Below are 23,984 nucleotides of genomic sequence, written 5' to 3' on the forward strand. Positions count from 1 at the left end.
CATATTGCCACTTTGTTGAATTATTTGATTATTTTGTATTTAAATAATAGTGATAAATGAGAAAATATGTTCTTTTTTTTTTTATTATTGATTTAGGTATAGTCTTGTTAACCACTTTATTAGCCCCCCCCCCCTTCCAACAAAAGAAGGGATTGGACCTAGTAATTCACTCCTGTTCGTCTGTTCACTCTTTTCTCAATCACCATTCCTTGGATTTTTTTTTTTTTTTTAATTTTGCACACACGGTGGTCATGTTGAAAATAAATTTTTGTTAAAACTGATTTTCCGGGATAACTCTGATTGCCCTGTCCCCGGGGAGCATTATAGGGGTAAAATTGCCCCAAAATTGTTCGTCCACTTGCACTTTTCTCAATACCAATGCCTTGGATTTTTCGGAAATTTCGCAAAAACATTAGTCATGGTGAAAGTAAATTTTTGCCAGAATAGATTTTTCGGGATAACTTTGGTCCCCCCCCCCTTCCTCGAGAGATAAAATTAGTAATTCACTCCCATTCGTGGAAGGGACCACGCATGCTTGGCTTGTTAAAAAAGAAAAAAAAGATAAATAAAGTTTGTATGCCTACTAAATTACAAACTAAATGGCTTGATAAAAACACAAATACACGTATACACACACACACACACACACACACACACACACTATATGACATGAACTCTGAGTATCAACCAATGAAAATCGTTCCAGCAATCACACTTGTATTTAAACCATTGCTTGGATAGATCCAGTTACTTCCCGGAACAAAACAACTGGCTAGGCTTGAATGTTAGCTTCATTTTAACACATTTTATGGCATTCCATTGTCTCATGACTCTTTCGAACCAAATCCATGTTGAAGTTGTTTCTACTGCTTCAGTAATGCCTTTCAGCGCCTTCGTCTTTGCTTTTTTTTTTTTTTTTTTTTTTTTCATATATATTTACAAGGGAGTCACCACTTATCAAGGCCCGAAGGCCACTCAAGGATTTTAAAAAAAAAAAAATTTATTTTTTAAAGAAAAAAAGTAATCACATCTCTGTTTTCTTACAATTCCTCAAATTTGCATTGATTTTAACATAAATTCTGGTATGAAAAATGAACGAATCTCTTAGTAAAGTTATCTCCCTCAGATCAATGACCAATTCTTTAAAAATGCCAAGTAATCTAGAATCTATATATTAATATGATAGCGTGTGTGTTCTTTTGTGTGTCACACTTTCTGGCAAATTTCATTGGTTGAGATTTAATTCCGGAATACACGTTTACAAACGCTCCAGTCGACATTCGATTAACATGTTTTCACAGCTATATTTGTATTTACTTCTTTAAAATTTAGGGTTTTATCTTTCTGGTAAATGCAAAAGTTGTTAAGAAATAATTAATTTTGATAGTTATTCCGTAATAAAAAATAACAAAAATCTCTCGGCCGGTGGACGCTATAAGTTTCTAATTTTAAATATTTGGGACAAAAATTGATGCATCACTGCAGTCCTATATTTTGTAATAATATCTACAGCAGTTATTTGTTTTTCATTGTTTTTTTGTTTTTGTTTTTTTACATTTTTTATTGTTTGAGAGAGACCGACCGAGGCTTGTGTTTTTGTTATTTTAAATATTATTGCTACTACTACATTTTCATTTGTGTGTGTGTGCGTGCTTACGCTCATCTGTGTTCGTGTGTGTGTGTGCACGCGCGTGTATGTCTTTGTGTGTGTTTGGGGGAAAAAATTGATGCGTTCCTGTAGTTTTATTTTTTGAAATCATATCTACAGCAGTTATGTTTTTTGTTTCATTGTTTAATTTGTTTACTTTTTTTATTGTTTGTGTGAGAGAGAGAGACCGACCGACGCTGGTGTTTTTGTTAATCTATATATTAATACGATAGCGTGTGTGTTACTTCGCGTGTCATGCTTATGTCTTTTTTCTTTCAAGTGGCTGTCATTTAATAATTGTCCTTCCATTTCTTGTAATAAATGATTTTGCCAAGAATTCTTCATAAGTTTTGGTTTCGTTTCCGATTATAGATGATAGCACTCAACTCATCTATTTTTTTTATTTTTGAAATCACTATTTTATATTGTTTTTTTAATGGTCATGCTTACATTATTAAATAGGGAAAAATAAATAACTCACCTCTTTTTTTTTGTTCTACACGCTACTGTATTAATATATGGATTTGCTTAGATAAATGCATCTAAAACCAAACTCCTATCTTTACATCATCAACGCTCTGATCCCCATCTGGCATCAATTGAAATGGATGACTCTCGTCTAGGAGAAGCCCCATGTTTTGACAAGCTTCTGGGTTTGTCCTTTACTCCTGATCTGAAATGGAACACGTACATCAAGTCTGTTGCCAAGGTTGCTGGAAAGGTGGTGGGATCCTTCTACCATTCCAGAAGATATCTCACTAATGATGCAATTCTCTATCTATATAAAAGCCAAGTACGTCCAAGGATGGAATACTGCTGCCATATCTGGGCAGGAGCTGCTAAAAACAGCCTATCCTGCCTTGACAGAGTACAAAATAGACTTCGTGGCATGGTGGGGGATGCCCTTTTCTCTTCCTTCACAACCTCTCTCCCACAGAAGAGACGTTGCGAGCCTATCCTTGTTTTATCGTTATTTCCCTGGCAGGTGCTCGTCTGAACTCCAATCTCTAGTCCCCCCCCCTCGCCAATCTTTCACGAAAAACACCCGTCTAGCTGAAACCACTGTCAAAAATTTTCCCCACTCTTTATCTGTGCCTAAATCAAAACGTAGATTCCTTTCTTAGAAGTGCACGCCTGTGGAACTCTGTTCCATCTGCCTGCTTCCCACCTGACTTACAACCTGGATGTCTTCAAGTCCAACGTAAACAAATTCCTAATGAACCGCCCCTTAAGTAAACACTTCATTAAATCTCCACGCTAACGTACTGTACTTGCAATAACCCTTATCCCTGAGTGGCTTCCGGGCCTTGATAAGTGGTGACCACCGTGTAAAAAAAAAAGAAAAAAAAAAATATATTTTTACAGTTTTAGCAAATAGGCTAGAATAATATGATGGTGTCTTCATTCATGCTGAACGCCCACAGAAAGCCCAGCAGCAATATATTACATATGAAAGATGCCACTGTGGAATTTCCACAGGTTCTGCTAGTTTTATATTTATAGGATAACGTGTGTATTATTTATTTTGTTTGTCACGCTTATATCTTTTTTTCTTTCGAGCGACTGTCGTTTAATTGTTATGACCTTCCATTTTTTGTAATAAACAATTTTACCAAAAAGTCTTCATAAGTTTTAGTGTCAGTTTTGATTTTAGCTGGTGGCACTCAAGTCATCTATTTTTTTTCTATAAATAATTTTATCAAGAATTCTTCATAAGTTTTGGTTGCGTTTTTGATTCGAGCTGATGCACCCAAGTCATTTGGATTTTTTTTTTTTTTTTTTACAGCAACTTATAAGAATCGATAGAAAATTGACAGTAAAATCTGCAAAAATTAAAATATATTTAAGTGTATTTTATGACCGGGCTATGCTGGGCGCCCTTGCTAGCTTAGATAAATACTTTTGCTGTTTAACAAAAGAGCTGCAATAATATCAGGGCATCTCCATTTACGCTGAACCTCCACAGAATACCAACATCAATATATTTCACATGAAAGAGTTCACTGTGGAATTTCCACAGGTCCAGCTAAGTAAGTGTTTATTCTGTTAAAAAACATTTAATAATTAGATTAATTTTAATTGTCTTTTTTATTGCTAATAATTCACCAATTATGAATGCCAAAACTCACTTGAGTTTAAGGGTTAATTATATTGCCAGTTGAGTTACGAAGAATATTATGTAGGTACGGGCAAAAATAGCAGAAAAAATAGGGGGACATAGTTTTGAAATCCAGTTTATCATAATTTTTTTTGAAGGTTTCCAATTACGTTTTGATTGTATTTGAAAGATTAAAGCCTAAAGTTAATTTCTAAAAGGAAAAAAATATTTGTATGCGTGAAAAAAAAATTATAATGAAAAATGTTTTCACGGTGACATTCAGAAGCTGACAAATTCAGCTAAATTTTGAAGTTAAATAAAGTCATTGTAAAAATCCTTTGAAAGATAAATATTAGTTTTATGTGTCTATTTCAAAGATAATTTAGTAATGTAAAGTTCTAAGATATTGAATTAAATAAATTAAAAAAACCTACCTTGTTTGTACAAAAAAAATAAAATAAATAGCTTAATTAGCCCCCAAACGCGAAAGATTCTAGCTTCTCACAATAACAATAAATAAAAAATCGTCCAAGTATGGATTCTACGGAAGTTCAAAATGTCAAAAAGTTAGAAAATGACGTCTGGTAGTTAGAGAGAGGTAGGGAGTGCTAATTTTCTTTTGTTTTCCCCAGCCGTGCATCCATACATTCATATCGTAAATATTTCTATAATTTTTAACATTTTTAATTTAATTATTTTTCTGTGTTCCTGCTTTTAAATTTAATTTATTTTTTTCAAGATTATATAAAAATTATGTTATGCCGAAAGTTTCATGTTCATTCAAGCAAGGAAAATATTAGAATCTGAAAAATTATGTGAACATGTAAAAAAAAAACAAAAAAAAAAAAAAGTAAAAATATTTTTTTGCAATTATAATTTTTTGTATGAAAATATTAAGTAATACTAAATTCAATGATAATATCGGTAGTTCGAGAAATTAATTAAGTTATTTCGAATTTTTTTTTCATAATATTCTTAAAAAAATTCTTTTTTTATTGTTACAATTTACGATGCTTTATTTTAATAAAAAAAGCAAAAATAAATTAATCTTTTTTTTTTTCTTTTCTTTTTTTTTAACTACTGAAAATCATAACTTTAATAAAGGGTTTTTTTACATGGAGGTCACCACTTATCAAGACCCAGAAGCCACTCGGGGATAAGGGTTATTGTGTGTACAGTAATCATTGGGATAGTATCGTAGTAATAGTTAGTATTGGAGATTTGATAAAGTGTCATTACTTAAGGGGGCAGTTCATCAGTAATTTGTTTGTGTTGGACTTGAAGACATCCAAGTTGAAGTCTGGAGGGAAACAGGCAAGCGGCAGAGAATTCCACAGGCGTGCAGTTCTAAAATAGAAGTTTTGTTCATGGAATCTACGTTTTGATTTAGGTACGGATAAAGAGTGGGGAAAATTATTGACAGTAGTTTCAGCTAGACGGATGTTTTTCGTGAAAGATTGGCATGGGGGGGACTAAAGATTGGAGCTCAGACGAGCACTTGCCATGCAAATAACGATAAAACAGAGACAGGCTCGCAACGTCTCTTCTGTGGGAGAGAGGTTGCAGGGAAGAGAAAAGGGCATCACCGACCGTGCCACGAAGTCTATTTTGTACTCTGTCAAGGCAGGATAGGCTGTTTTTAGAAGCTCCTGCCCAGATGTGGCAACAGTACTCCATCCTTGGACGTACTTGGCTTTTATATAGATAGAGAATTGCATCAGTAGTGAGATATCTTCTGGAGCGGTAAAAGGATTCCACCATTTTCCCATCGACCTTGGCCACAGACTTGATGTATGTGTTCCATTTCAGATCAGGAGTAAAGGTCAAACCCAGAAGCTTATCAAAACATGGGGCCTCACCTAGACGAGAGCCATTCATTTCAATTGATGCCAGATGGGGATTTTTGTTATATACCGTTGGTTTTTGTTCAAACAAAATAATACATTCCCACCAGTATTCAAATAAAAATAATGGGTTCATTATATTCTGTGATCATTATTTGATAAATACTAAAAAATTTCATTAAAATTGGTTAATGTTCTGATTTTTGGTGAATTTTTAAGTATAGGTGTCAAAATGTTTATACATTTTGATAGGCACCGCCAAAACTGGGGGGGCAGGTCAGTACTTTTTGACGGACCGTCTTTTTAAAAATCTACCAAAAATCAGGTAATTATCCGATCGATACGAAATTTTCAGCGATTATTAGGAGAAGAATGAACTTTATAACAGTGTACTTATTTTTCATAAACGATATTTATATATATATTTTTTTTTGCTTACAAAACCCCCCCTTGTTTTGAAGTGGGAACAAATATGCTTAAAATAATCATCTGAGACTGAAATCAACATATTGTGTTGTAAGGGACAGAATTATAGATTAAAAAAAAAAAAAAAAAAAAAAAAATTGTTTGCATACCTTATTTTGACGTCTGAATATCAGAACTTCGATTGTGTTTAATTATCCCGCTTTTGAGTTTTGAAGTGTGAAATTCGGTGAATATGTTAAGTAAAATAATTAATTTAAGTTAAGCAAAAAAAAAAAAAAAATTTTTTAATATTTATACGAAAAAAGCTATTTTAAAATTTTTGATAAATAAATTAACAATTTTTTTTTAGCGAGCCGAATAATGCATGACCATTATTAAACAGGGCATGCTTTGAATAATCGATACCCAAAAAAACAATTCGATAAATATTGTGCCCTTTGTGTTAAAAATAGCATCTTTTTTTTCGATCCCGTTTGAAAACGTTTGCCGCCTTTGACTATGGTGGACCAAACGCGCTGAAATAATTTTTTTTTATTCTGCTTTAAATTGCCCCCCCCCCCCATTTTGGGGAGTCTGGCCCCCACACACATACACATTAAAAACCAAACGCATACAAATGGTCACCCATCTGGTACTGGCCAGCCTCAGCTTAATAATACATTGAAATTTTCGTCACTGAAAAATAAGTTTTTTTTGGCCTGTTTGGTCTTCCATAGTTTGCTGTTTATCAGACGAAAACGTAAACAGAGTCGATCTGAACTCTACGTCAACGCGAATATCTGGTTACCTATATGAATAAGTGGAATTATTTGAAATTCAGGTACTTATATTATAATATTTTTGCATATTCTCTTAGAAAATCATCCTAAATCTTAGTTAGACAATAAATAAATTAATTAATTATTTCAAAAACCCTTTTTTTAAAATATTTAAGTACGTTTTTTGTGCAAGACAAAAAATGTCAATTGTTAACTTTTTGGGAAAATTTAACATTTAAAATTGAATTAAAAATAGTAGAAAAAGTTTTACATTATTCTGTTTTCTATATGATAAAATTCAGGGTTTTATCTTTCTGGAAAAAAAAAAGTTACTCAGAAATAATGGATTTTAATAAACGTAATTTCGTTTTAAAAAACAACAACAACTTGATTTTGCGGCCATTTTTGGCGGTGCCTACGAGCATCATCGGCTATTCATTTTATATGTCCCCTAATAATATAAGAGGATTGAAAATAATGAATGGAATGAACAGCATTTGATTAGTTTTTAAGTAAACAATTTTCCTAGTTTTGTTTAACTTGCAAAATAGTAAAATACACGAAACCTAGAAACTTCGGTTAGGATATTAACATTTTACAAATATTTATTTTTCAACTTTTCAATCTCTAAGGGAAATAACTCGTGCTTGTCGTGTCAGAGTTTCTTCCCTTGATTCGGTTGCTATTTTTTCACTGGCGTTTGAAATTTTGATTTTGGAATTTTACAAACTTTTACTTGAAAATTATGTAAATTTATTAGTTTTTGCACAGGTTCGTGAGATGATTTTCATTTTTTTTTTTTTTTTCTCAGATTTAGAAAGAAAAATATCAATGCGTTCTACGAGGGAAGAATTAATACGAAAGGGGGTTTTAAAAGAAGCTGATGATATTCAGGAAAACCATGTAAATAAATTAGGTAAGTACGCGCTTTTTGTGTATAATAATGTGTACGACGTATGTATTATTATTTTTTAATTATTACTATGTTAAATATTTTCCCGCTTACTCAGATATTCCAACCGAGAGATCTTTTTAAGATTCTGACCATCCTTTGAAGTGCAGTTGTTAGAATCTCTCTTGCACTTGGTTCACCGGGTATATTTCCCCGGTATTTTTTAAAAAATTCTTTTTTTGTATGTATGCTTAATATTCACAAAATTTAATGTTCAAAATTTTTCATTATTGCGTGTTTTTTTGTTTTTTTTTTTTTAAACTTGTCTCAATTTCAGCCACAAATCCAGATTGTGAACATTTAGTTTTTCTTTTTTACTCGTTTCTATTCAATCATTTTGCAGAATTTGTATTCATATTTCATATGGTTATTATTAGGAAAGGCCATAATAAAGGCGGATTGTTCAACCCCTATAGGAAATAATAACAATAAAAACTTGTAAAATAAAATTGATTCATTGTAATTTTTGCTGTATTCTCAAGAAGAAAGATTATTTTAAAAAAATCTTTCTTTTTTTTACTCTCCGTAGAAATTAATTTTCAAAAAATTCCCCAAAATGATAAAGTCGGGGAAAAATAAAACTAAATGTCATTTCTACATCTACGTAAATGATGAAAACACGATTTTTAAAATTCTCTTAAAAATCAAATAATTGATCAATTTCGTTAATTTTTATTAAAAAAGAAAAGCCGAACTATATATAAACTGAAATAAAATATTGTACAAAAAAATATCATATCCCCCCCCCCCCAATGTGATCTTAGCTTTGGGGGGGGGTCACATCTTCGTTTTTTTTTTTTGTTTTTTTTGGTTTTTTTTCCCAAACCGGGTAGCCTTCCGCGATTTGATTTATTATGGAGACAAAAGGGTTGTGTCCAAATTTTTGTCTCCACATAAATTCGCATAAATATGTTTCCAACAGCTCCCGGGTTCTTTTTTTTTTTATCGCTAAATTAAATAGCTGAAATGAAAGGCTGTGTATTTTTACTTTGAACAATAAAATAACTGAAATGAAACGCTATGTGTGTAATTTCAATGAAAATTATCCGTCTGCTGCGCGTTCGTTTGAAGAGCCCTGATTGGCTGATAGAGTATCGTACCGCTCGCCATGTTCCGGCGTTTTCCGACGGATGTCGATCAACGCTCGGCTAAGATCGTGAAATCGGTGGGTAAAATACTGCAGGAGTACCTTTTTTTTGTTTTTTTTTTTGTTTTTTTTTTTATTCTACATATTAAAATATACTGTAATGATGAAATAAAATATTTAATTTTGAGTCACAAACGTTGCCGATTTATATGCTTTTTATTGATTTTTTTTCAGAAAAAATGAAGTTGGAAAATATATTAAAATTATTTCAGTTTTACAAAGAAAGTTCTTATTGTGTATTATTTTACATCTTAAAATTTTCGCCTGTGAAATTTCAAAATAATTTTTTTTAATGATTGAATTTTTCAGACTCTGCGAAAAAAAAAATGTGTAAGATTGACTTTTAAAACTTATTATGAATAAACATACAATCTTATTGTTAATGATTAAAACAACATTTTTTTTTTTATTATTTAAATCGAAGCAAATGTTTAGAAATCCAACGTGGATAATTTTTCCTATGGAGACCAATTTGTTCTTCTTTGCATCTCACTAAAAAAAATCGTTGCGTAACCTATATTGTTTTTTCGTTGTTAGAATAAAATTATAATTTCTAAACCAATTGTAAAAAATTTCTTCCCTGCACCCCAATTTTCTCCCTGCAGATAGCAAATGAAATTTCACAAACAAAAGCCATACCTTTAAAACTCAAATTTTATTCAAGATGTATCAGTAAATGAAAGTTCTTTGGTTCACGGTAAGTCCCTTTCAAAAACAGCGGCTGAATTTGCTATCCATTGCAATGGAGCCTTTAGTTATGATTCCTCTGTGGGAATGTTAGTTCAGGTTTCCTTTTAGAATGATCCATGTACATGGTGAACATAGCGTGAATGTTGTCGCCCAATATGGCATATTTTAGGACCTCGTGGTCTCTGGAAGAAATAGGAAGAATTTCCTATAATCAAATATATCAAGCCGAACACTGTAGAATATCCTCATTGAGTAAAATAAGTTCAGCAATTATGTTGTCTCTGTATTTAGAGAAATGTCCTTCATCCACCCACTGCATGGTGTCCAATGAAGGTAAAATCCTGGCACTCTATAACGGAGCACCGCTGGTTGAGTCTTTATTGTTCCGTGTTCATTGTCCAGACTGAAAAATAAAGGCACATGTATATAAAATTAGCGCCAAACTGGCGCATTCAAATTGAACCAATTAAAGACCGTCTAGCAAATCATGTTAGGCGGGCAAACAAAATGGCGTTGTTATGGAATTTCTCACACAATTAACTGAAACAATTATGAGTTCAGAGTTAATTAAAATTCTTTGTGCGCGGCTGATTTTACAATCTGTTAATAATAAATAAAAAAAAGTGTAGTTTCGTTTATAATTCAATACAAAAATTTTGATTTGAAAATAAGTTTCCAATAAAGTTAATTTAAGGATTTAGTTGAAATTTAAATAAAAGATTAGTTTTAGGAATTAGAAATTAATATTTTCTTAGAATAAAGAGGAATTTAATAGAAATAATTTAAAGATTACTTTTTATTGGACTACAAATTACAATATTGAAGATTAATGAATGGCTATCAACAAGGAAAATTTGTCATTAAGGGCCATCCATAGATACCAGAAGTTAATTGTTTTAGGTGTTTGCTTAAATGTGATAAATTTTTTTTTTCTTTATATACGCACCTTTTTTTTTTTTCTTTATATACACACCTTTTTTTTTTCTTTATATACACACCATAATATATCAAGTCAAAGGTAAGACTTTTACTGTTATAATTTACTTGAATAATTATTGAACCAAACCTTTAGCAGGGTATAATGTATATTTGTACTGACTTTTTTTCCCCCCTATATTTTCGAAAAATTTGCCGCCATTGCTATATTTTGTCATTTTTTTTTTTTTTAAGGTTTTGTTATTTTGCGATGTTCAAATCAAATTTTGCTGGTGTTATGGAGTGTAAAATAATTATATGTGATTTAAAACCTGATCCTTCTTCTTCAAGAAAGAGTAAAAATTACAATGAATTTCATTTTACTAGTTTTACTTGTATTTTTTGTTATGGGTGTTGAAAAATAGTTTTATACCTAAGATTATTATGATCAGCAGTCGTATTATTACTACTAGTGTTGGGACGATTAATCGGAATCTTAAAAATCAGAGCTTTTTGGGGTATCAGAATCGGAAAAATTTTAGCCTATTTTCCAATGCCAAAACCGATTCCTTAATTTTTTTTTTTTTTATTTGATTTTGGTTTAAGAAACATCTTCCACTACTTGTAATAATAATGAAATAATAAATATTTATTGATTTAAACTTCCAGTAAGACTAAAATCTGTAGACCACCCTCTCACAATTCAAGTTTTTACACTTGAGAAAATACGTTCACATTTAACATGTCTTTACAGCAATCGGGGAAAAAATCTAAATTTTATAGTTTAATATTTAGAGATTTAAAAAGAATCGGAATCAGTAATTTAGTAGAGAAGCGATAATAATATTGGAATCGTCCCATCACTAATTACTATTACTCTTGTTGCATATTACTTGTGTGTAAGGCAATACCTATGTCAGACCTGGCATCTGGGCTCCATGACAGATGGGGGAGAGGGTGATCAGACGTGTGAGAACTTAAGTTATTGCCAAACTAATTGCGTTTAAATGGCGTTACATGGCTGAAGAATTTGATAAGCCATATTCTCGTCCCCCCCCCTTATTTTTAATGAATCAGTTTATTACAATTGATTAAAAGCAATGAAAAATGGGTTTTGTTCAGAATTCCCCTCATATTAAAAAAAAAAAAAGTACAGGAAAATCTATGATGTACGTACCTGTGATGAAACAAAAATATCATATTCCAAAAATCAAGTAAACTGATTAAGTAGTTTTATTTCTAAACAATATACATACACATTATGTTAGTTGATAATTATATTTAAAAAATAATATATACATATATATATATTATTTTTTAAATATAATTATCCACTGACACATGTTTCGTCGTCTACGACTCATCAGAGTGGCTGAATCTAGCGAGACTCGAAATCGGGACCCCATGATAAGAAGCCTAAACCTCTACCACGCGGCTGCCTTGCATGACTACTAAATGTATCGCGTTTTTATGTAGATCTTTTTATTTGTTTTTGTTAACGATACTTTTTTTAATGGATTCAATTATTTAGACGAAATTGCATTTTTACCAAAATGCAAGTTGGAAGTAATTTTCCCTTTGACCAATTTAGTATCCCCTTAAATGGGGAGCGGCATACACACACACACACACACACACACACACACACACGTATATTTAAAGTTGTTTTTTTTTTTTTTTTTTTTCTTTTTTTCGTAAATGTTTCTGCCCCTCTCGAAAGTAGTAGCCAAAAACAGCTTGTGGTTACCCCATAAATAATTTTCACAATTCCGTTTCTGTCCTTCATAAAGTTGTCGGGATCCAGTCTTGTTGAAGCGACCAGATAATTTAAAGAAAAAAATTTTGGAACCATCTTCTGTATTTTTATATTTTTCTTAAATTATTTTTTTATATACAGTTTTACAAAAGTTTAAAACCGAAAATCGCTCGCCAAACTTTCACAAGAAACACTCGTCTAGCTGTAAACACTATCAATAATTTCCCCCACTCTTTATCTGTGCCTAAACCTAAACGTAGATTCCATGAACAAAGCTTCTTTCTTAGAACTGCACGCCTGTGGAATTGTCTTCCGTTTTCCTGCTTTCCGGCTGACTACAATATGGTTGTGTTCAAGTCTAAAGTAAATAAGTTCTTGATGAGCCGTTCCATATAAGTTATTAAATTTACCAAATTTTCATTACTAATGATTACTATATTGACCAATTTCTACTGTACACTCTTTAACCCTTATCCTTGAGTGGCCTCTGGGCCTTGATAATGTGGTGATGCCTTTGTAAAAAAAAAAAAAATAAATAAATAAATATTCACTGCAAAAACTTGGTAGAAATGAGTAATCGTCAACTTGTGAAAATTTACAATAGTAAGAGTTCTCTCCCTTAGATCAGTTTCACTCTCGTGTCTGACTTTTTTTTTTTTTTTAACTAAAGCATCATTTCAATCTACTTTTAATAAGTGTTTTCTTAACTTTTCGCCTTTTTCTGCAATCATGTAAGTAGTAATACATCACTAGAAATCCATATGGTATTATATCATTTGGAATAGTGAAACAAGCAAAACAAAATAAAACATTATTTGTTTCCAGATAAACATTGTTTTGTTTATTTCACTGCTATTTCACAAATGTAAAACACGTACTGAATTGTCTCCCTTTGATTTATTGACCTGGCCTTATATTGGGAAAATGTATTTACAAAGAAAATTAATTCAATTATTTTGATTTTGATTTATAGATGTAATAGAAGAGGAAATTGACATCCCTGTAAGGGTAGCTAAGCTGCACATGTAATTGTGAGGCAAGGGTTGCGCAATCCCTATCACACCTCTCCTGAATCGGCACTGCTTGGGTCCAATGGCAAGCAGAGGCCCAAGATTGAATGTAAACAATGCCAAGATAAGCGGAGAGCGCACACGCACACAACATAATCATGTTGATCCACCGGTTCCTGTCAGATCACCGAAATTAAACAATGTTGAGCCTGATCAGTACCAAAATGGGTGATGATTTTGGAATTTCAGATGTTGTATGTACTCTCCGCTCCGGCGGAGCGGAGAGTACATACAACATCTGAAATTCCAAAATCATCACCCATTTTGGTACTGATCAGGCTCAACATTGTTTAATTTCGGTGATCTGACAGGAACCGGTGGATCAACATGATTATGTTGTGTGCGTGTGTGTGTGTATATATATATATATATATATATATATATATATATAGTACATATGCTTGTTGTTACTTAGATGAAACTTTAATACTTAGAAGATAGTGCTCAATAACAAGTAGAGTTGTATTATCATCATCAGCGGCCCTGCTGTTTTAATAGCATTCGTGACCATTGCATTTTTAAAAGCATTCGTGACCATTGCTTTGCAAATTTTGGAGCGATGTTAATCTCGGAAAGACAAGTAAAGTTTAGTTTCCCATTACTTTCCCTCCTGATTCAGTGGTGCATTCTCCCCAGTGGGTTAAACGCGCTCCCAGATACCAACTTGGACATTTCTACAACTCTGCACGGTACATACTGTATGTTCTGCTGATTGTATTATAGTATGTATAAAATAAACAAAAAAACATTATATATATATATATATATATATATATATATACCTGGGTTTTTTTATTCAAAAGTAATGGACTAATGAATTCAACAAGGTTGTTAGATAGTGCTCAATAAAAAAACCTGATAATACTTGTTTATTGTTATATAAACATGCTCACATCCCGCTGCTACAAATAGCCACTTGTTTCAATAGTCAAGTCGCTGCCTGATGATATCTGTTGTTTGATTGAAACAAGTGGCTATTTGTAGCAGCGGGATGTGAGCATGTTTATATAACAATAAACAAGTATATATATATATATAATGAGAAAGACAAAAAGAAAACAAACTAAACACAGGAATAAATCATCAAAACAAGATATTTATCGGTTTCGTTTGTATCAACAAATGTTTTCAGGTAAAAGTTGATCCTCATTTTAAAATTTATTTCTGTGTTTAATTTGTTTTTTCCACTCATTCTATTTCCATGGCATTTTATGATGACGTGTATTTTATCCTGTGTGTATGTTGACCAAATTTTAGGAAGATTACCAATAAATAATGTAAAACAAGTTATGTGTGCGCTTGTATGATAAAATTTGATTGTGGCTCTTTTTAGACTTACATAAGGCTCTCATTCCAGTATCGACATCATAAAAACTACCACCTTAATAATGTGTACTCTGCCTATTCTTTTTTCTCAAACAATCACGAGTTTCTATTTGTGTACAAACTCTCAAAACATCATCACATTTTAATAGTATATAGATAATAAAAAAAGTAGGAATTATCCGGGGGGGGGGAGTATCTCATGTGACTTGAAAACTAAACCTAGCGATTGCTGAATTACTCTGTTCACGTAATAAATTTTGTTTGACCCCGAGATTCATTTTATGATTTACTAGCAGGCCACCTGGCATTGCCCGGTCGTAAAATACGCTTAAATCCAATATTTTGATGAATGCAGATTTCACATTTATTATTATACTAGCGGGGGGGGGGGTCTGGCGTTGTCCGTGTGTTTGTCGGTGTAAAAGAAGAAAAAAAAGTTTTGGTAGGAAGGTAGGCTCGAACCCGAAGCCTTGCGGCAAAGATGGAAAAGATAGTGCGAAAACAACCTGACATCTTACCGCTTGGCCATGAAGGGAGAGGAATGAAAAGCGTTTGAATTTAACGGTTAAAAAGTTAAATGACAGGTGCATGAATTTAACGAGGTCAAACATCATGCAATAGAGAGAATGAAATTCTGCACTTAATTTTTGCTGCGAGGCAGTTTTTCCCAACTTTGGCTGCACTGTAATTTTTTTAGTTTTGTTTCCCCAAGTTGTTGGGGAAAAACGAGCTCCTCATAAAAAAAGGTGAGTGTCCAAATGAGTAGCAATTGTCTGATATGACGGTTTTCACCGCATTGATCAAAGCTGATTTGCTTTCTGGATGTCCCCGGCATGAAAGCCGAGGAAGACGCATCATTTCAATTTAATTTCACTTTATTTATACTAAAAAGCCAAACAAACATGTGACAAAGCAAAATAGCGCAAATTTTATAAAAGTCGATCAAAATAAATCTAGACATGACGTCCCTTCGCAAATCGTACATATTATGATCTAGGGAGTATATGAACAGTTCTAAGAAATAGTACCCCCCCCTTCCCCGGAGAAGCCCAGCAAAAAAAAGCCTTTCTTGGAGATACAAAAATGCGTGTGCCACATTTGCCTTTTACATAAATTGAACGCAATATATAGTAATGATTTAAAAAGTAAAAATAAAAGAATAACTCGCATGCCATCATGAGAATCGAAACCAAAATATTTAGCTTACAATTTACTTTTTCCTTTGCTGTTAATGCCTGAGCTATGAAGACATGTTTTCAGCAAGGCTAAAAATTAAAACATGAACCAATAGCTATTACGTTACGCATGCATATTCGTAATGCTGTCGTTTGACCTTCACCTGGCAAATCCCATTTTTTAAATTTTCACACTTTTGTACCGATTCTCCCCGGCTAAAACCCAAATATAAAGTTTTGCATGAGTTCGACTGCCAATATATCAAGTTTTATGTCTGTAAACCAAAAACTGACAGGAGTTTGGTAGGCAAGATTTTTTAAACAAATAAACACATACATAAGTATATACACACATACATAAATGTATATGGAAAGAGTTTTTACGCAAATATTACACAAGTATAAATCTGCATGAATATAATTACACGTAATATTAAACTAAAGATGATAATTCCATAAGAAAACCGAAAAAACTAATAGGGAAATAATTAAAATGAATGTTTAAAAGAATATGCAAATTAACTAGATCCTTTGCTAGTGAATGCAATTCCACGACCCATATATAACAAAGTTGTATTTTCTCTTTAAATGAATAGAAAAAAGGGTTTTTAATATGAATATCTATACGCAAAAAAAAAAAAAAAATTTATAGGAATATAGATATCTGTGTTTTAATTTTTTTTTTTTTTTTTTTTCACACATCCTGTCTCCATTACATTTTATTTTATGATGACGTTTATTTTATCCTGTGTGTATGTTGATCAAATTTTATGGAGACTACCAAGAAATAATGTAAAACAATTTATTTGTGCACTCATATAATAAAATTCAAATGATTAAGTCTTAAATAGGGTGACTCCCATAAAGTAAATACGGTATTGTTGTAATTGCATGCATGTCTAGTTTAGAATAGTATGGACAGAAGATGACCACTTTCTCATACCCTACACGTTTGAGAGCCTTGTACTTTATTTGTTAAAATTGTATAATCATATTGTTAACTTAAATAAAAAAAAAATACTCTTTTTGACTGAAGTAATCTTGTCACATGTGAATTTTCAGACATATACATATCTTCACCCGAACCGCAACACAACAGCTTCGGAATAATACACACCTCACACATCAGCTCAACATTAAAAGAAAATGATTTGCAACTAATAAAAACGCAAATCAAAAAGATTATCTAAAAATGTGATAGGTTGGCAAAGCTGTAAAGCAAAATTATTTGTGTGGCGATTTTTTTTTTTTTTTTTATATAATATCAATCATCGGACAATGGAAAATGATAAAACTGGTAATCAGATGATTTTGAACAAGGATCAAGTCGGGTTAAATTAGAAACATCATATCAATGTTGTAAACAAAGAAACAATGATATATGGCTGGCATAGATGTTTGTGTTGTTTTTTTTTTATAAACATAAACAGAATAAGAAATAGAGAAATTACAGACAGAAACTTTGGAGAAAGATACACATAAGGTCAGAGAAACAGGAAATGGAGAGTATTGGAATTTTGAAATTTGTCAATCTAATTCCTTGGGAAATCATCGTTACTTATGAGCTGATGCATGAAGACAAAGAGGCTTACAATAATAATGGAATGGAAAGTACTAGAAATCTGAGGGAGCTTTCTGTTAGTCAGATTCCAGGTAAAACCACCGGTTTTTCTTAAGTTAGAAATTACTAGTGTAACAGAGCCGCTGATGTGCATTTAGTAGCAGCCTCCACATGACAGGGTATACAAATGACCAAGCTGGTGTGCAAGCTGACGTCAGAGGAAGAGAAAGAAAAGACTCCACATGGTGAGAGGACTTGCAAGGCGTGCGGGAGTGGGAGACTTTTAAAAATATGTGCTCGATATGGCAGAGTTATTTTGAAAAGTACCATGAATAAATGCCTTTTGTTTCAACTGAAAAATTAAGTTGAATTTCTTTCCTTTTTTTTTGTGTTCCTTTAAAACTGTTTGTGCATGCAACATGTAGGTGCATGTTCACATGAAACAATAACATTACACTGGTAACAATTGGTGTGAGAACTCCAAGTGAGTGAATAATAATAATAAGAATAAACGAACACTAACCAGACACATGGAAATCATAATAGAAATAGAAAAAAAAAAAAAAAAATACTGTGCAAACTAAGGGAACTGAAACTGCAAGAAATCTCATCAATTACACCCCCTCCATTTTCTCAAAACCTCTACTACCACTTCCTGTAGTAATGTGATCAGCTTTATATGCTTACTAGTGGGAGGGGGGCCTGGCATTGCCCGGTCGTAAAGTACAGTTAAATTAAAAAAATATTTTTTAAACGGGACTTGGGTGCCATCAGCTAGAAGCAAAACTGAAAGCAATTTTGGAAGCAAAAAAAGGAAAAACTGCTGCATACTGGGCGCGAACTCACAAAAGTTAAGTTTGTAAGCGAGTGTGTTAGCAATATCAATGGGACCACAATGACACAAATGTTATGACGCTGCAAATTTATCTTTTTAAAAAAAACAAAAAAACAAATCGACTGGTCACACATGTGCAGTTTAAAAGCAGTCAAAAGCAAGATTTTTACCTGACCCCCCCCTCAAACAAAACAACATTTTTACATGAAATAATTGACAATTTATATTTGCTAATTTTTTCAATATTATATGTCCCAGAGATGACTCTTTCTAACGATACCACGTTTGTGTCGCTTCAATGCGGATAACAAAAGTTTTTAGTGAATATACAAACCCATACACACAGACATTTGCCTTTTATATAATAGATCATTTGCTTTGGTCAAATTGGCAAAATAAATGAGTGTTTGGGTTATATTGGCTGTAGAATAGTTGAGTTAATGAAATCATTTGGCAGGTTAAAAGCCAAAGAAAACATGGGGGGGGGGGTAATGATAGAAAAGGATGTGAGAGAAAGACCTATCCAGAGATGGGCTAGGTTGGAAGTAATTTTCTAAAAGCCGTCCTACTTATGCCAACATGTGAAACTGACTACGATGATCATCTGGTGATTAAATATAATTGTTATTGTAAGTATTTATTGCAAACAATCGACTGTAACCAGTTGGAGCGAAATATTTTCTTATTTTATTTAAGGCAAGATAAATTAATGTGTGCTAATTTCTTCCTTCTCAACAGCCAATGAAAATCTGTCTTTGTTGCTAGGAAACTGATGCTGCTTTTTTAATTGTGTGTCTTCTATAAGAAACTCCCTGTTTTTAGTCAGTGTATTAATGTCATGTGATGTTTTCTTCCCCCCCCCCCGCCTCCCCCGTAAATAGATGGGGAGAAAAAATGTTGCATATCTTTTTTAAAATAAAAGATTTAAAAATTTTTTCATTTTCATATTAATATGAACGCCCGTTTTAGTGATTTCAAACCAGATTCTAAACTGATATATATATATATATATATATATATATATATATATATATATATATATATATATATATATATATATATATATATATATATATATATATTAATTAATGGATTGACCAGGTTTGATTAAAGGTTTCTTTTTATATCAAGACTAGCAGGGGTACCCGGTGTTGCCCGGGTGTGTGTAGGTGGTGTAGTAAGGAACCCTGGGGGGTGCCGTAGAAAAGTGGTAATAGCGTGGGGTGGAATCAAAATAACAGTAGGCAGTTTGGGTGAAGAGAGGTGTTAAAAAAAAAAAATGGTAGCAGGCAGGCTCGAACCCGTAATGCAAAGGAGGAAAAAAAAAAAAAAAAAAAACGGAAAAAAAAAATGTAACGTCTTAGCCGATGTCTCCATCGCGCAACCGGAAGTTGAGAACATTAAAATTAAGCATAGTCAATCTAACGGTGACGATGACTTGCTAAAATGTCAGTGAAAAAAGCGACCCCCTCCTTGTACAAAACTGCCCAGTTGAGAGTGAAGGTATGAATGTTTTGGGCCAATTTTTCGATATTTGTCGTCCAAAAGATCGAGCTTGAAAACAAAAGAGTAGATGAAAGTGTTTGGGTCAGTAGATTGGGGTTAACGTGTTCTGTGCACAAGGGAAGGCCAAGGAAAACATGGGAAGAAATGATAAAAATGGACTTGAGAAAAAGCGGGATAAATAAAAATCTGGCTAGAGATAGGTTAGTTTAGAAATCAATTTCTTAAAGCTGTCCAATACATGCCATCATATGAAATGTATATGATGCTAAAAGAATGGACGAGATTTGTGGGTTAGTAGATGTAGAACAGTTGAAGTAGCAGGATCAGTTGACAGGTGAAGACCAAGGAAAACATGAGGGGATGAACAAAGCTTCTTTCCTAGAACTGCTCCTCTGCTTTCCAGCTGGTTGAAACATGGTCGTCTTCAAGTCCAATGTAAACAAGTGTTTGTTGAGCCGTCTCCTTAAATGATCAAATTCTACCCAATTTTCACCACCAATAACAACTATTCTGTGATTACTATACACTAAGTAATCCTTATCCTTGAATGGCATTCAGTTCTTGATAAATAATGACTCCCTTGTAAAAAATTAAATAAAATAAAATTGATAAGTATATACTTGAGAGGAAAAAGGATAAATATAATCCTTGCCAGAGATAAGTCGGTTTGGAAGTTTACTTTTAAAAGCTGTCCAACGCATTTCAGCATGTAAATGATGATGATGATGGTGATGATTTTGGGTTTCATGTCAGACGTTTATTTTTTTATTTTATTCTTTTCTTTTCTTTTTTACGTGATTCATAATATCTTTTTATCCAATAGGATCGAATGTTGTCATGAACTTCACCTTTATTTCTCAAATGCTAGAAACACATAGTTGAATCTGTGACTAATTATTGTATCATCCTTGTTGAGCTTTACCTGTGTCGGAAAGAATAAGAATATGGCAGGAATGTCTACCACACCTGAATTCCTCCTCATCCTCCTCCTCTTTTAGTTCTTAACTGTTCTTGATAATTAGTTGCTGAAAGTTTCTCTAAGAAATATGCCATCCTTAACAGCGCTACATCCTTTTTCTTCTGAGAATTTTAATTTCACAGGAAAAGGTAAATATACACACACACACATATATATATGTATATATACATATATATATATATATATATATATATATATATATATATATATATATATATATATATATATATATGTTCATTTTATTACGTGTGAATTGTAATTTAAAAAAAAAAAGGTCCTACTTTGACTTTCTTGTGACATATTGATTAGAATGCCTATATACTAAACATCAAAGACATTTTACTTTTTTTATATAAAAAGTTGATCGTATTAAGTGCTACCACTGCTATATATTTTAGATTTTGAACATGTTTTAAAATTAGCGCACACACACACACACATATATATATATATATATATATATATATATATATAGGGTGACCCCCCCCCCCCAAAAAAACGGGCCCTAACTCTAATTAGGCCCCGTTTCTTAGTGTTTTGGCCGAATGAAATGAAACTTTGGTCACAATTAGTTTATATTCAAAACATCACATCAAAACACTAGGGTCTTTGACCTTTTTTTTTCTTTTTTTTTTTCTCCGTTCTACAACATATGTTCTAGATGGCCTCTTTTGTTTTTTTTTTTTGGGGGGGGGGGTCACCATATATATATATATATATATATATATATATATATTAACCTTTCTCTCTCTCTCTCTCTCTCTCTCTCTCTCTCTCTCTCTCTCTTTATTTTATTTTATTGTTTTTTTACAAAGGAGTCACCAGTTTTTAAGGCCTAGAGGCCACTCGAGGATAAGGGTTAATAAGTGTACAGTGGTCAATGGGACAGTGACATAGTAATTGATAGCAGTGGAAATTTGGTAAATTAAATTACTTAAGGGGAACCGCTCGTCAAGAACTTGTTTACATTGAACTTGAAGATGGGCATATTGTAGTCAGCCGGAAAGCAGGCAAACGGAAGAGAGTTCCACATGTGTGCAGTTCTAAGAAAGAAACTTTGTTCATGGAATCTACGTTTAGGTTTAGGCACGGATAAAGAGAAGGGGAAATTATCGATAGTGTTTTCAGCTAGACGAGTGTTTCTCTTGAAAGTTTGACGAGGGGGGGGGCATAGATAGAACTTTTCTCTCTATATCTATCTCCTTTGAGTATGACAGAAGATTCTACCTAGTGGTGACCGATTTTAAAGCTTTAAGGATTATTTTTTTACTCACATTCACCTCTAACCAGGCAAATCACCACTAGCACATGGGGGGGGGGCTGCTATTTACGGCCATGTCAAGGAAGATTAACAAGATGTTAGTTTACATTACATTTAAACTTCTGCATATCAGTGCAGCCAGGGAAGCAGATAGCAGGAAGGGAATTCCAAAGTCTAGCTGAGGGTAGAAACTATGAGAGTAATAAGCTTTCTGGACCTCAACAGTGAAGAGGTGTGATTTTGCTGCGAAGTGGGTTTGTCAGGATTTGTATGTCGAGGGAGGCACAAGTGCAACAGTTCATCAGAACGTATTCTATTAAAATATTTGTAAAACAGGCACAAAGATGCAACATTGTGGCGATGGGACAGAGGGTGGAGCTTAGTTGATAAAGTGGGATGTATTAGATTGAAAACTCTGAGTTAACCCTTTTGCTATTACTCTCTCGTCGAAATCGCATCTGCAAAATGTGTATTTACAAAATATATGCCTGCAAAACTTACATTTACCCTAATAAAATATTTGAAGATCTTAAGAACTTAAAACATAAACTTTCATGAAAATGACTAAAATCGGCATTAAATAATCTGAAAATGGTTTCTAAATCGTAAAAAAAAACAAAAAAAAAAACTTGTTTCACATTTAACCGTGAGGAGATTTTCTAAAAGTGCATAACATTTGTGAATGTAAACAAAATTAGTGGCATGGAAATTACATTTTTTGGCAAATGTTTTTATATTGCACTTAGAGTTTAGTGATGAGAAAATTTTTTCTGTTGATGAGTACTATATTTAAAAAAATAACTAATAAAAAAAATGGTTGAATTTTTTTTTTTATATATATATATATATATATATATATAAACTAGCAGGGGTGCCCGGCATTGCCCAGGTGTTTGTAGGTGTGTGTGTGTTTTTTTAGATGAAAAAAAAAAAAGTAACCAGAAGCCTTGAGGCGAAGGTGGAAAATGAAGTGTGAAAAAAACTGACACGTTACCCGTTCGGCCAGCAAGGGAGAGTAGACGTTTGAATTTATTTAAGCATTAAAAACTGAATTGACAGGTGCGCATATTTAATGAGGTCAAATAGAAATACCGCGGTTAATTTTTACTGCGAGGCAGCTTTTTGGGTTTGTTTACCGATCTTTTGTTTCCCCAAGATGTTGGGGGGGGGGGGGCTCCCCATAAAAAGGGGATTGCCCAAATTGAATAGCAATTGTCTGATATCAGGGGTTTCCCCCCGCATTGATCAAAAGCTGATTGCTTTCTGGACGTTCCCGGCTGGGAACAATACCTTAGCTTAAAACTAGTTTCGCTTTTATACGAAAAAGATGAACGAATACAAGAGGGGCTGAAATAGAATTTTGTAAAAATGGACATAACTAAATCTAGACACAACGCGCATTCGCAAATCGTACATATTATGATCTAGGGGTATATAAACAGTTGTAAGATATAGACCCCCCCCCTGGGGAATCCCAGCGAAAAAAGCCTTTGTCAGACATATATAAAATGTGCACACACATTTTGTGTTTTATATATATATATATATATATATATATATATATAGGTTTGTATTGTAAGATTTTTCTTTTAATTTTTATCAGGTAAGAGTCAGAGACGTGAGTTCTCCACTTTTTTCCCTCCACTTAAATCACTGGAACATCTGTAAATATAAATCTCATTCGTCTGTTAAAATGTATGCATGTTTGTATGCCTCGCGAAAAACTTTCGACAGAGGCAACAAATTTTCACGAGATCAGTATCATTTTGAAGCTTGACTCTTCGGACGAAAAATATTGAAAAATTGGCCAAAAACATTAATTCCTTCACCCTCAATTGGGCACTTTCCTACAGGGAGGGGGTCGCTTTTTTTTGCCAATAATTTCGAAAGTAATCGCCTCTTTTCAATTGTCTAGCCTTAATTTAAACCTATCGCACTTTCGGTTTGGCGATGGGCGCAACAGCTCACGCGTCACCTTTTTTTTTTCTTCTTCTTTTCCTCCTTCACGGTACGGGTTGAGCCTGCCTGCCTACTACA

The 23,984-nt window shown here is 32.9% G+C and overlaps 1 protein-coding gene across 29 annotated transcripts in view; it reads left to right on the forward strand.

Moving 5' to 3' along the window:
• The window catches only part of LOC145261268 (phosphatase and actin regulator 2-like), an 858,751-nt gene that overhangs the window by 652,646 nt on the left and 182,121 nt on the right, over positions 1–23,984 (forward strand). For all 29 annotated transcript variants that reach the window (XM_080119715.1, XM_080119712.1, XM_080119716.1 and 26 more), the window contains one exon: positions 7,586–7,690. In XM_080119715.1, coding sequence (XP_079975841.1) covers positions 7,586–7,690 — 105 coding nt within the window. The remainder of the gene's footprint in view (positions 1–7,585; positions 7,691–23,984) is intronic.

The sequence above is a fragment of the Euprymna scolopes genome, chromosome 37 (assembly GCF_053919585.1).
Source record: "Euprymna scolopes isolate OS-2025 chromosome 37, ASM5391958v1, whole genome shotgun sequence".
Taxonomy (NCBI): domain Eukaryota; kingdom Metazoa; phylum Mollusca; class Cephalopoda; order Sepiida; family Sepiolidae; genus Euprymna; species Euprymna scolopes.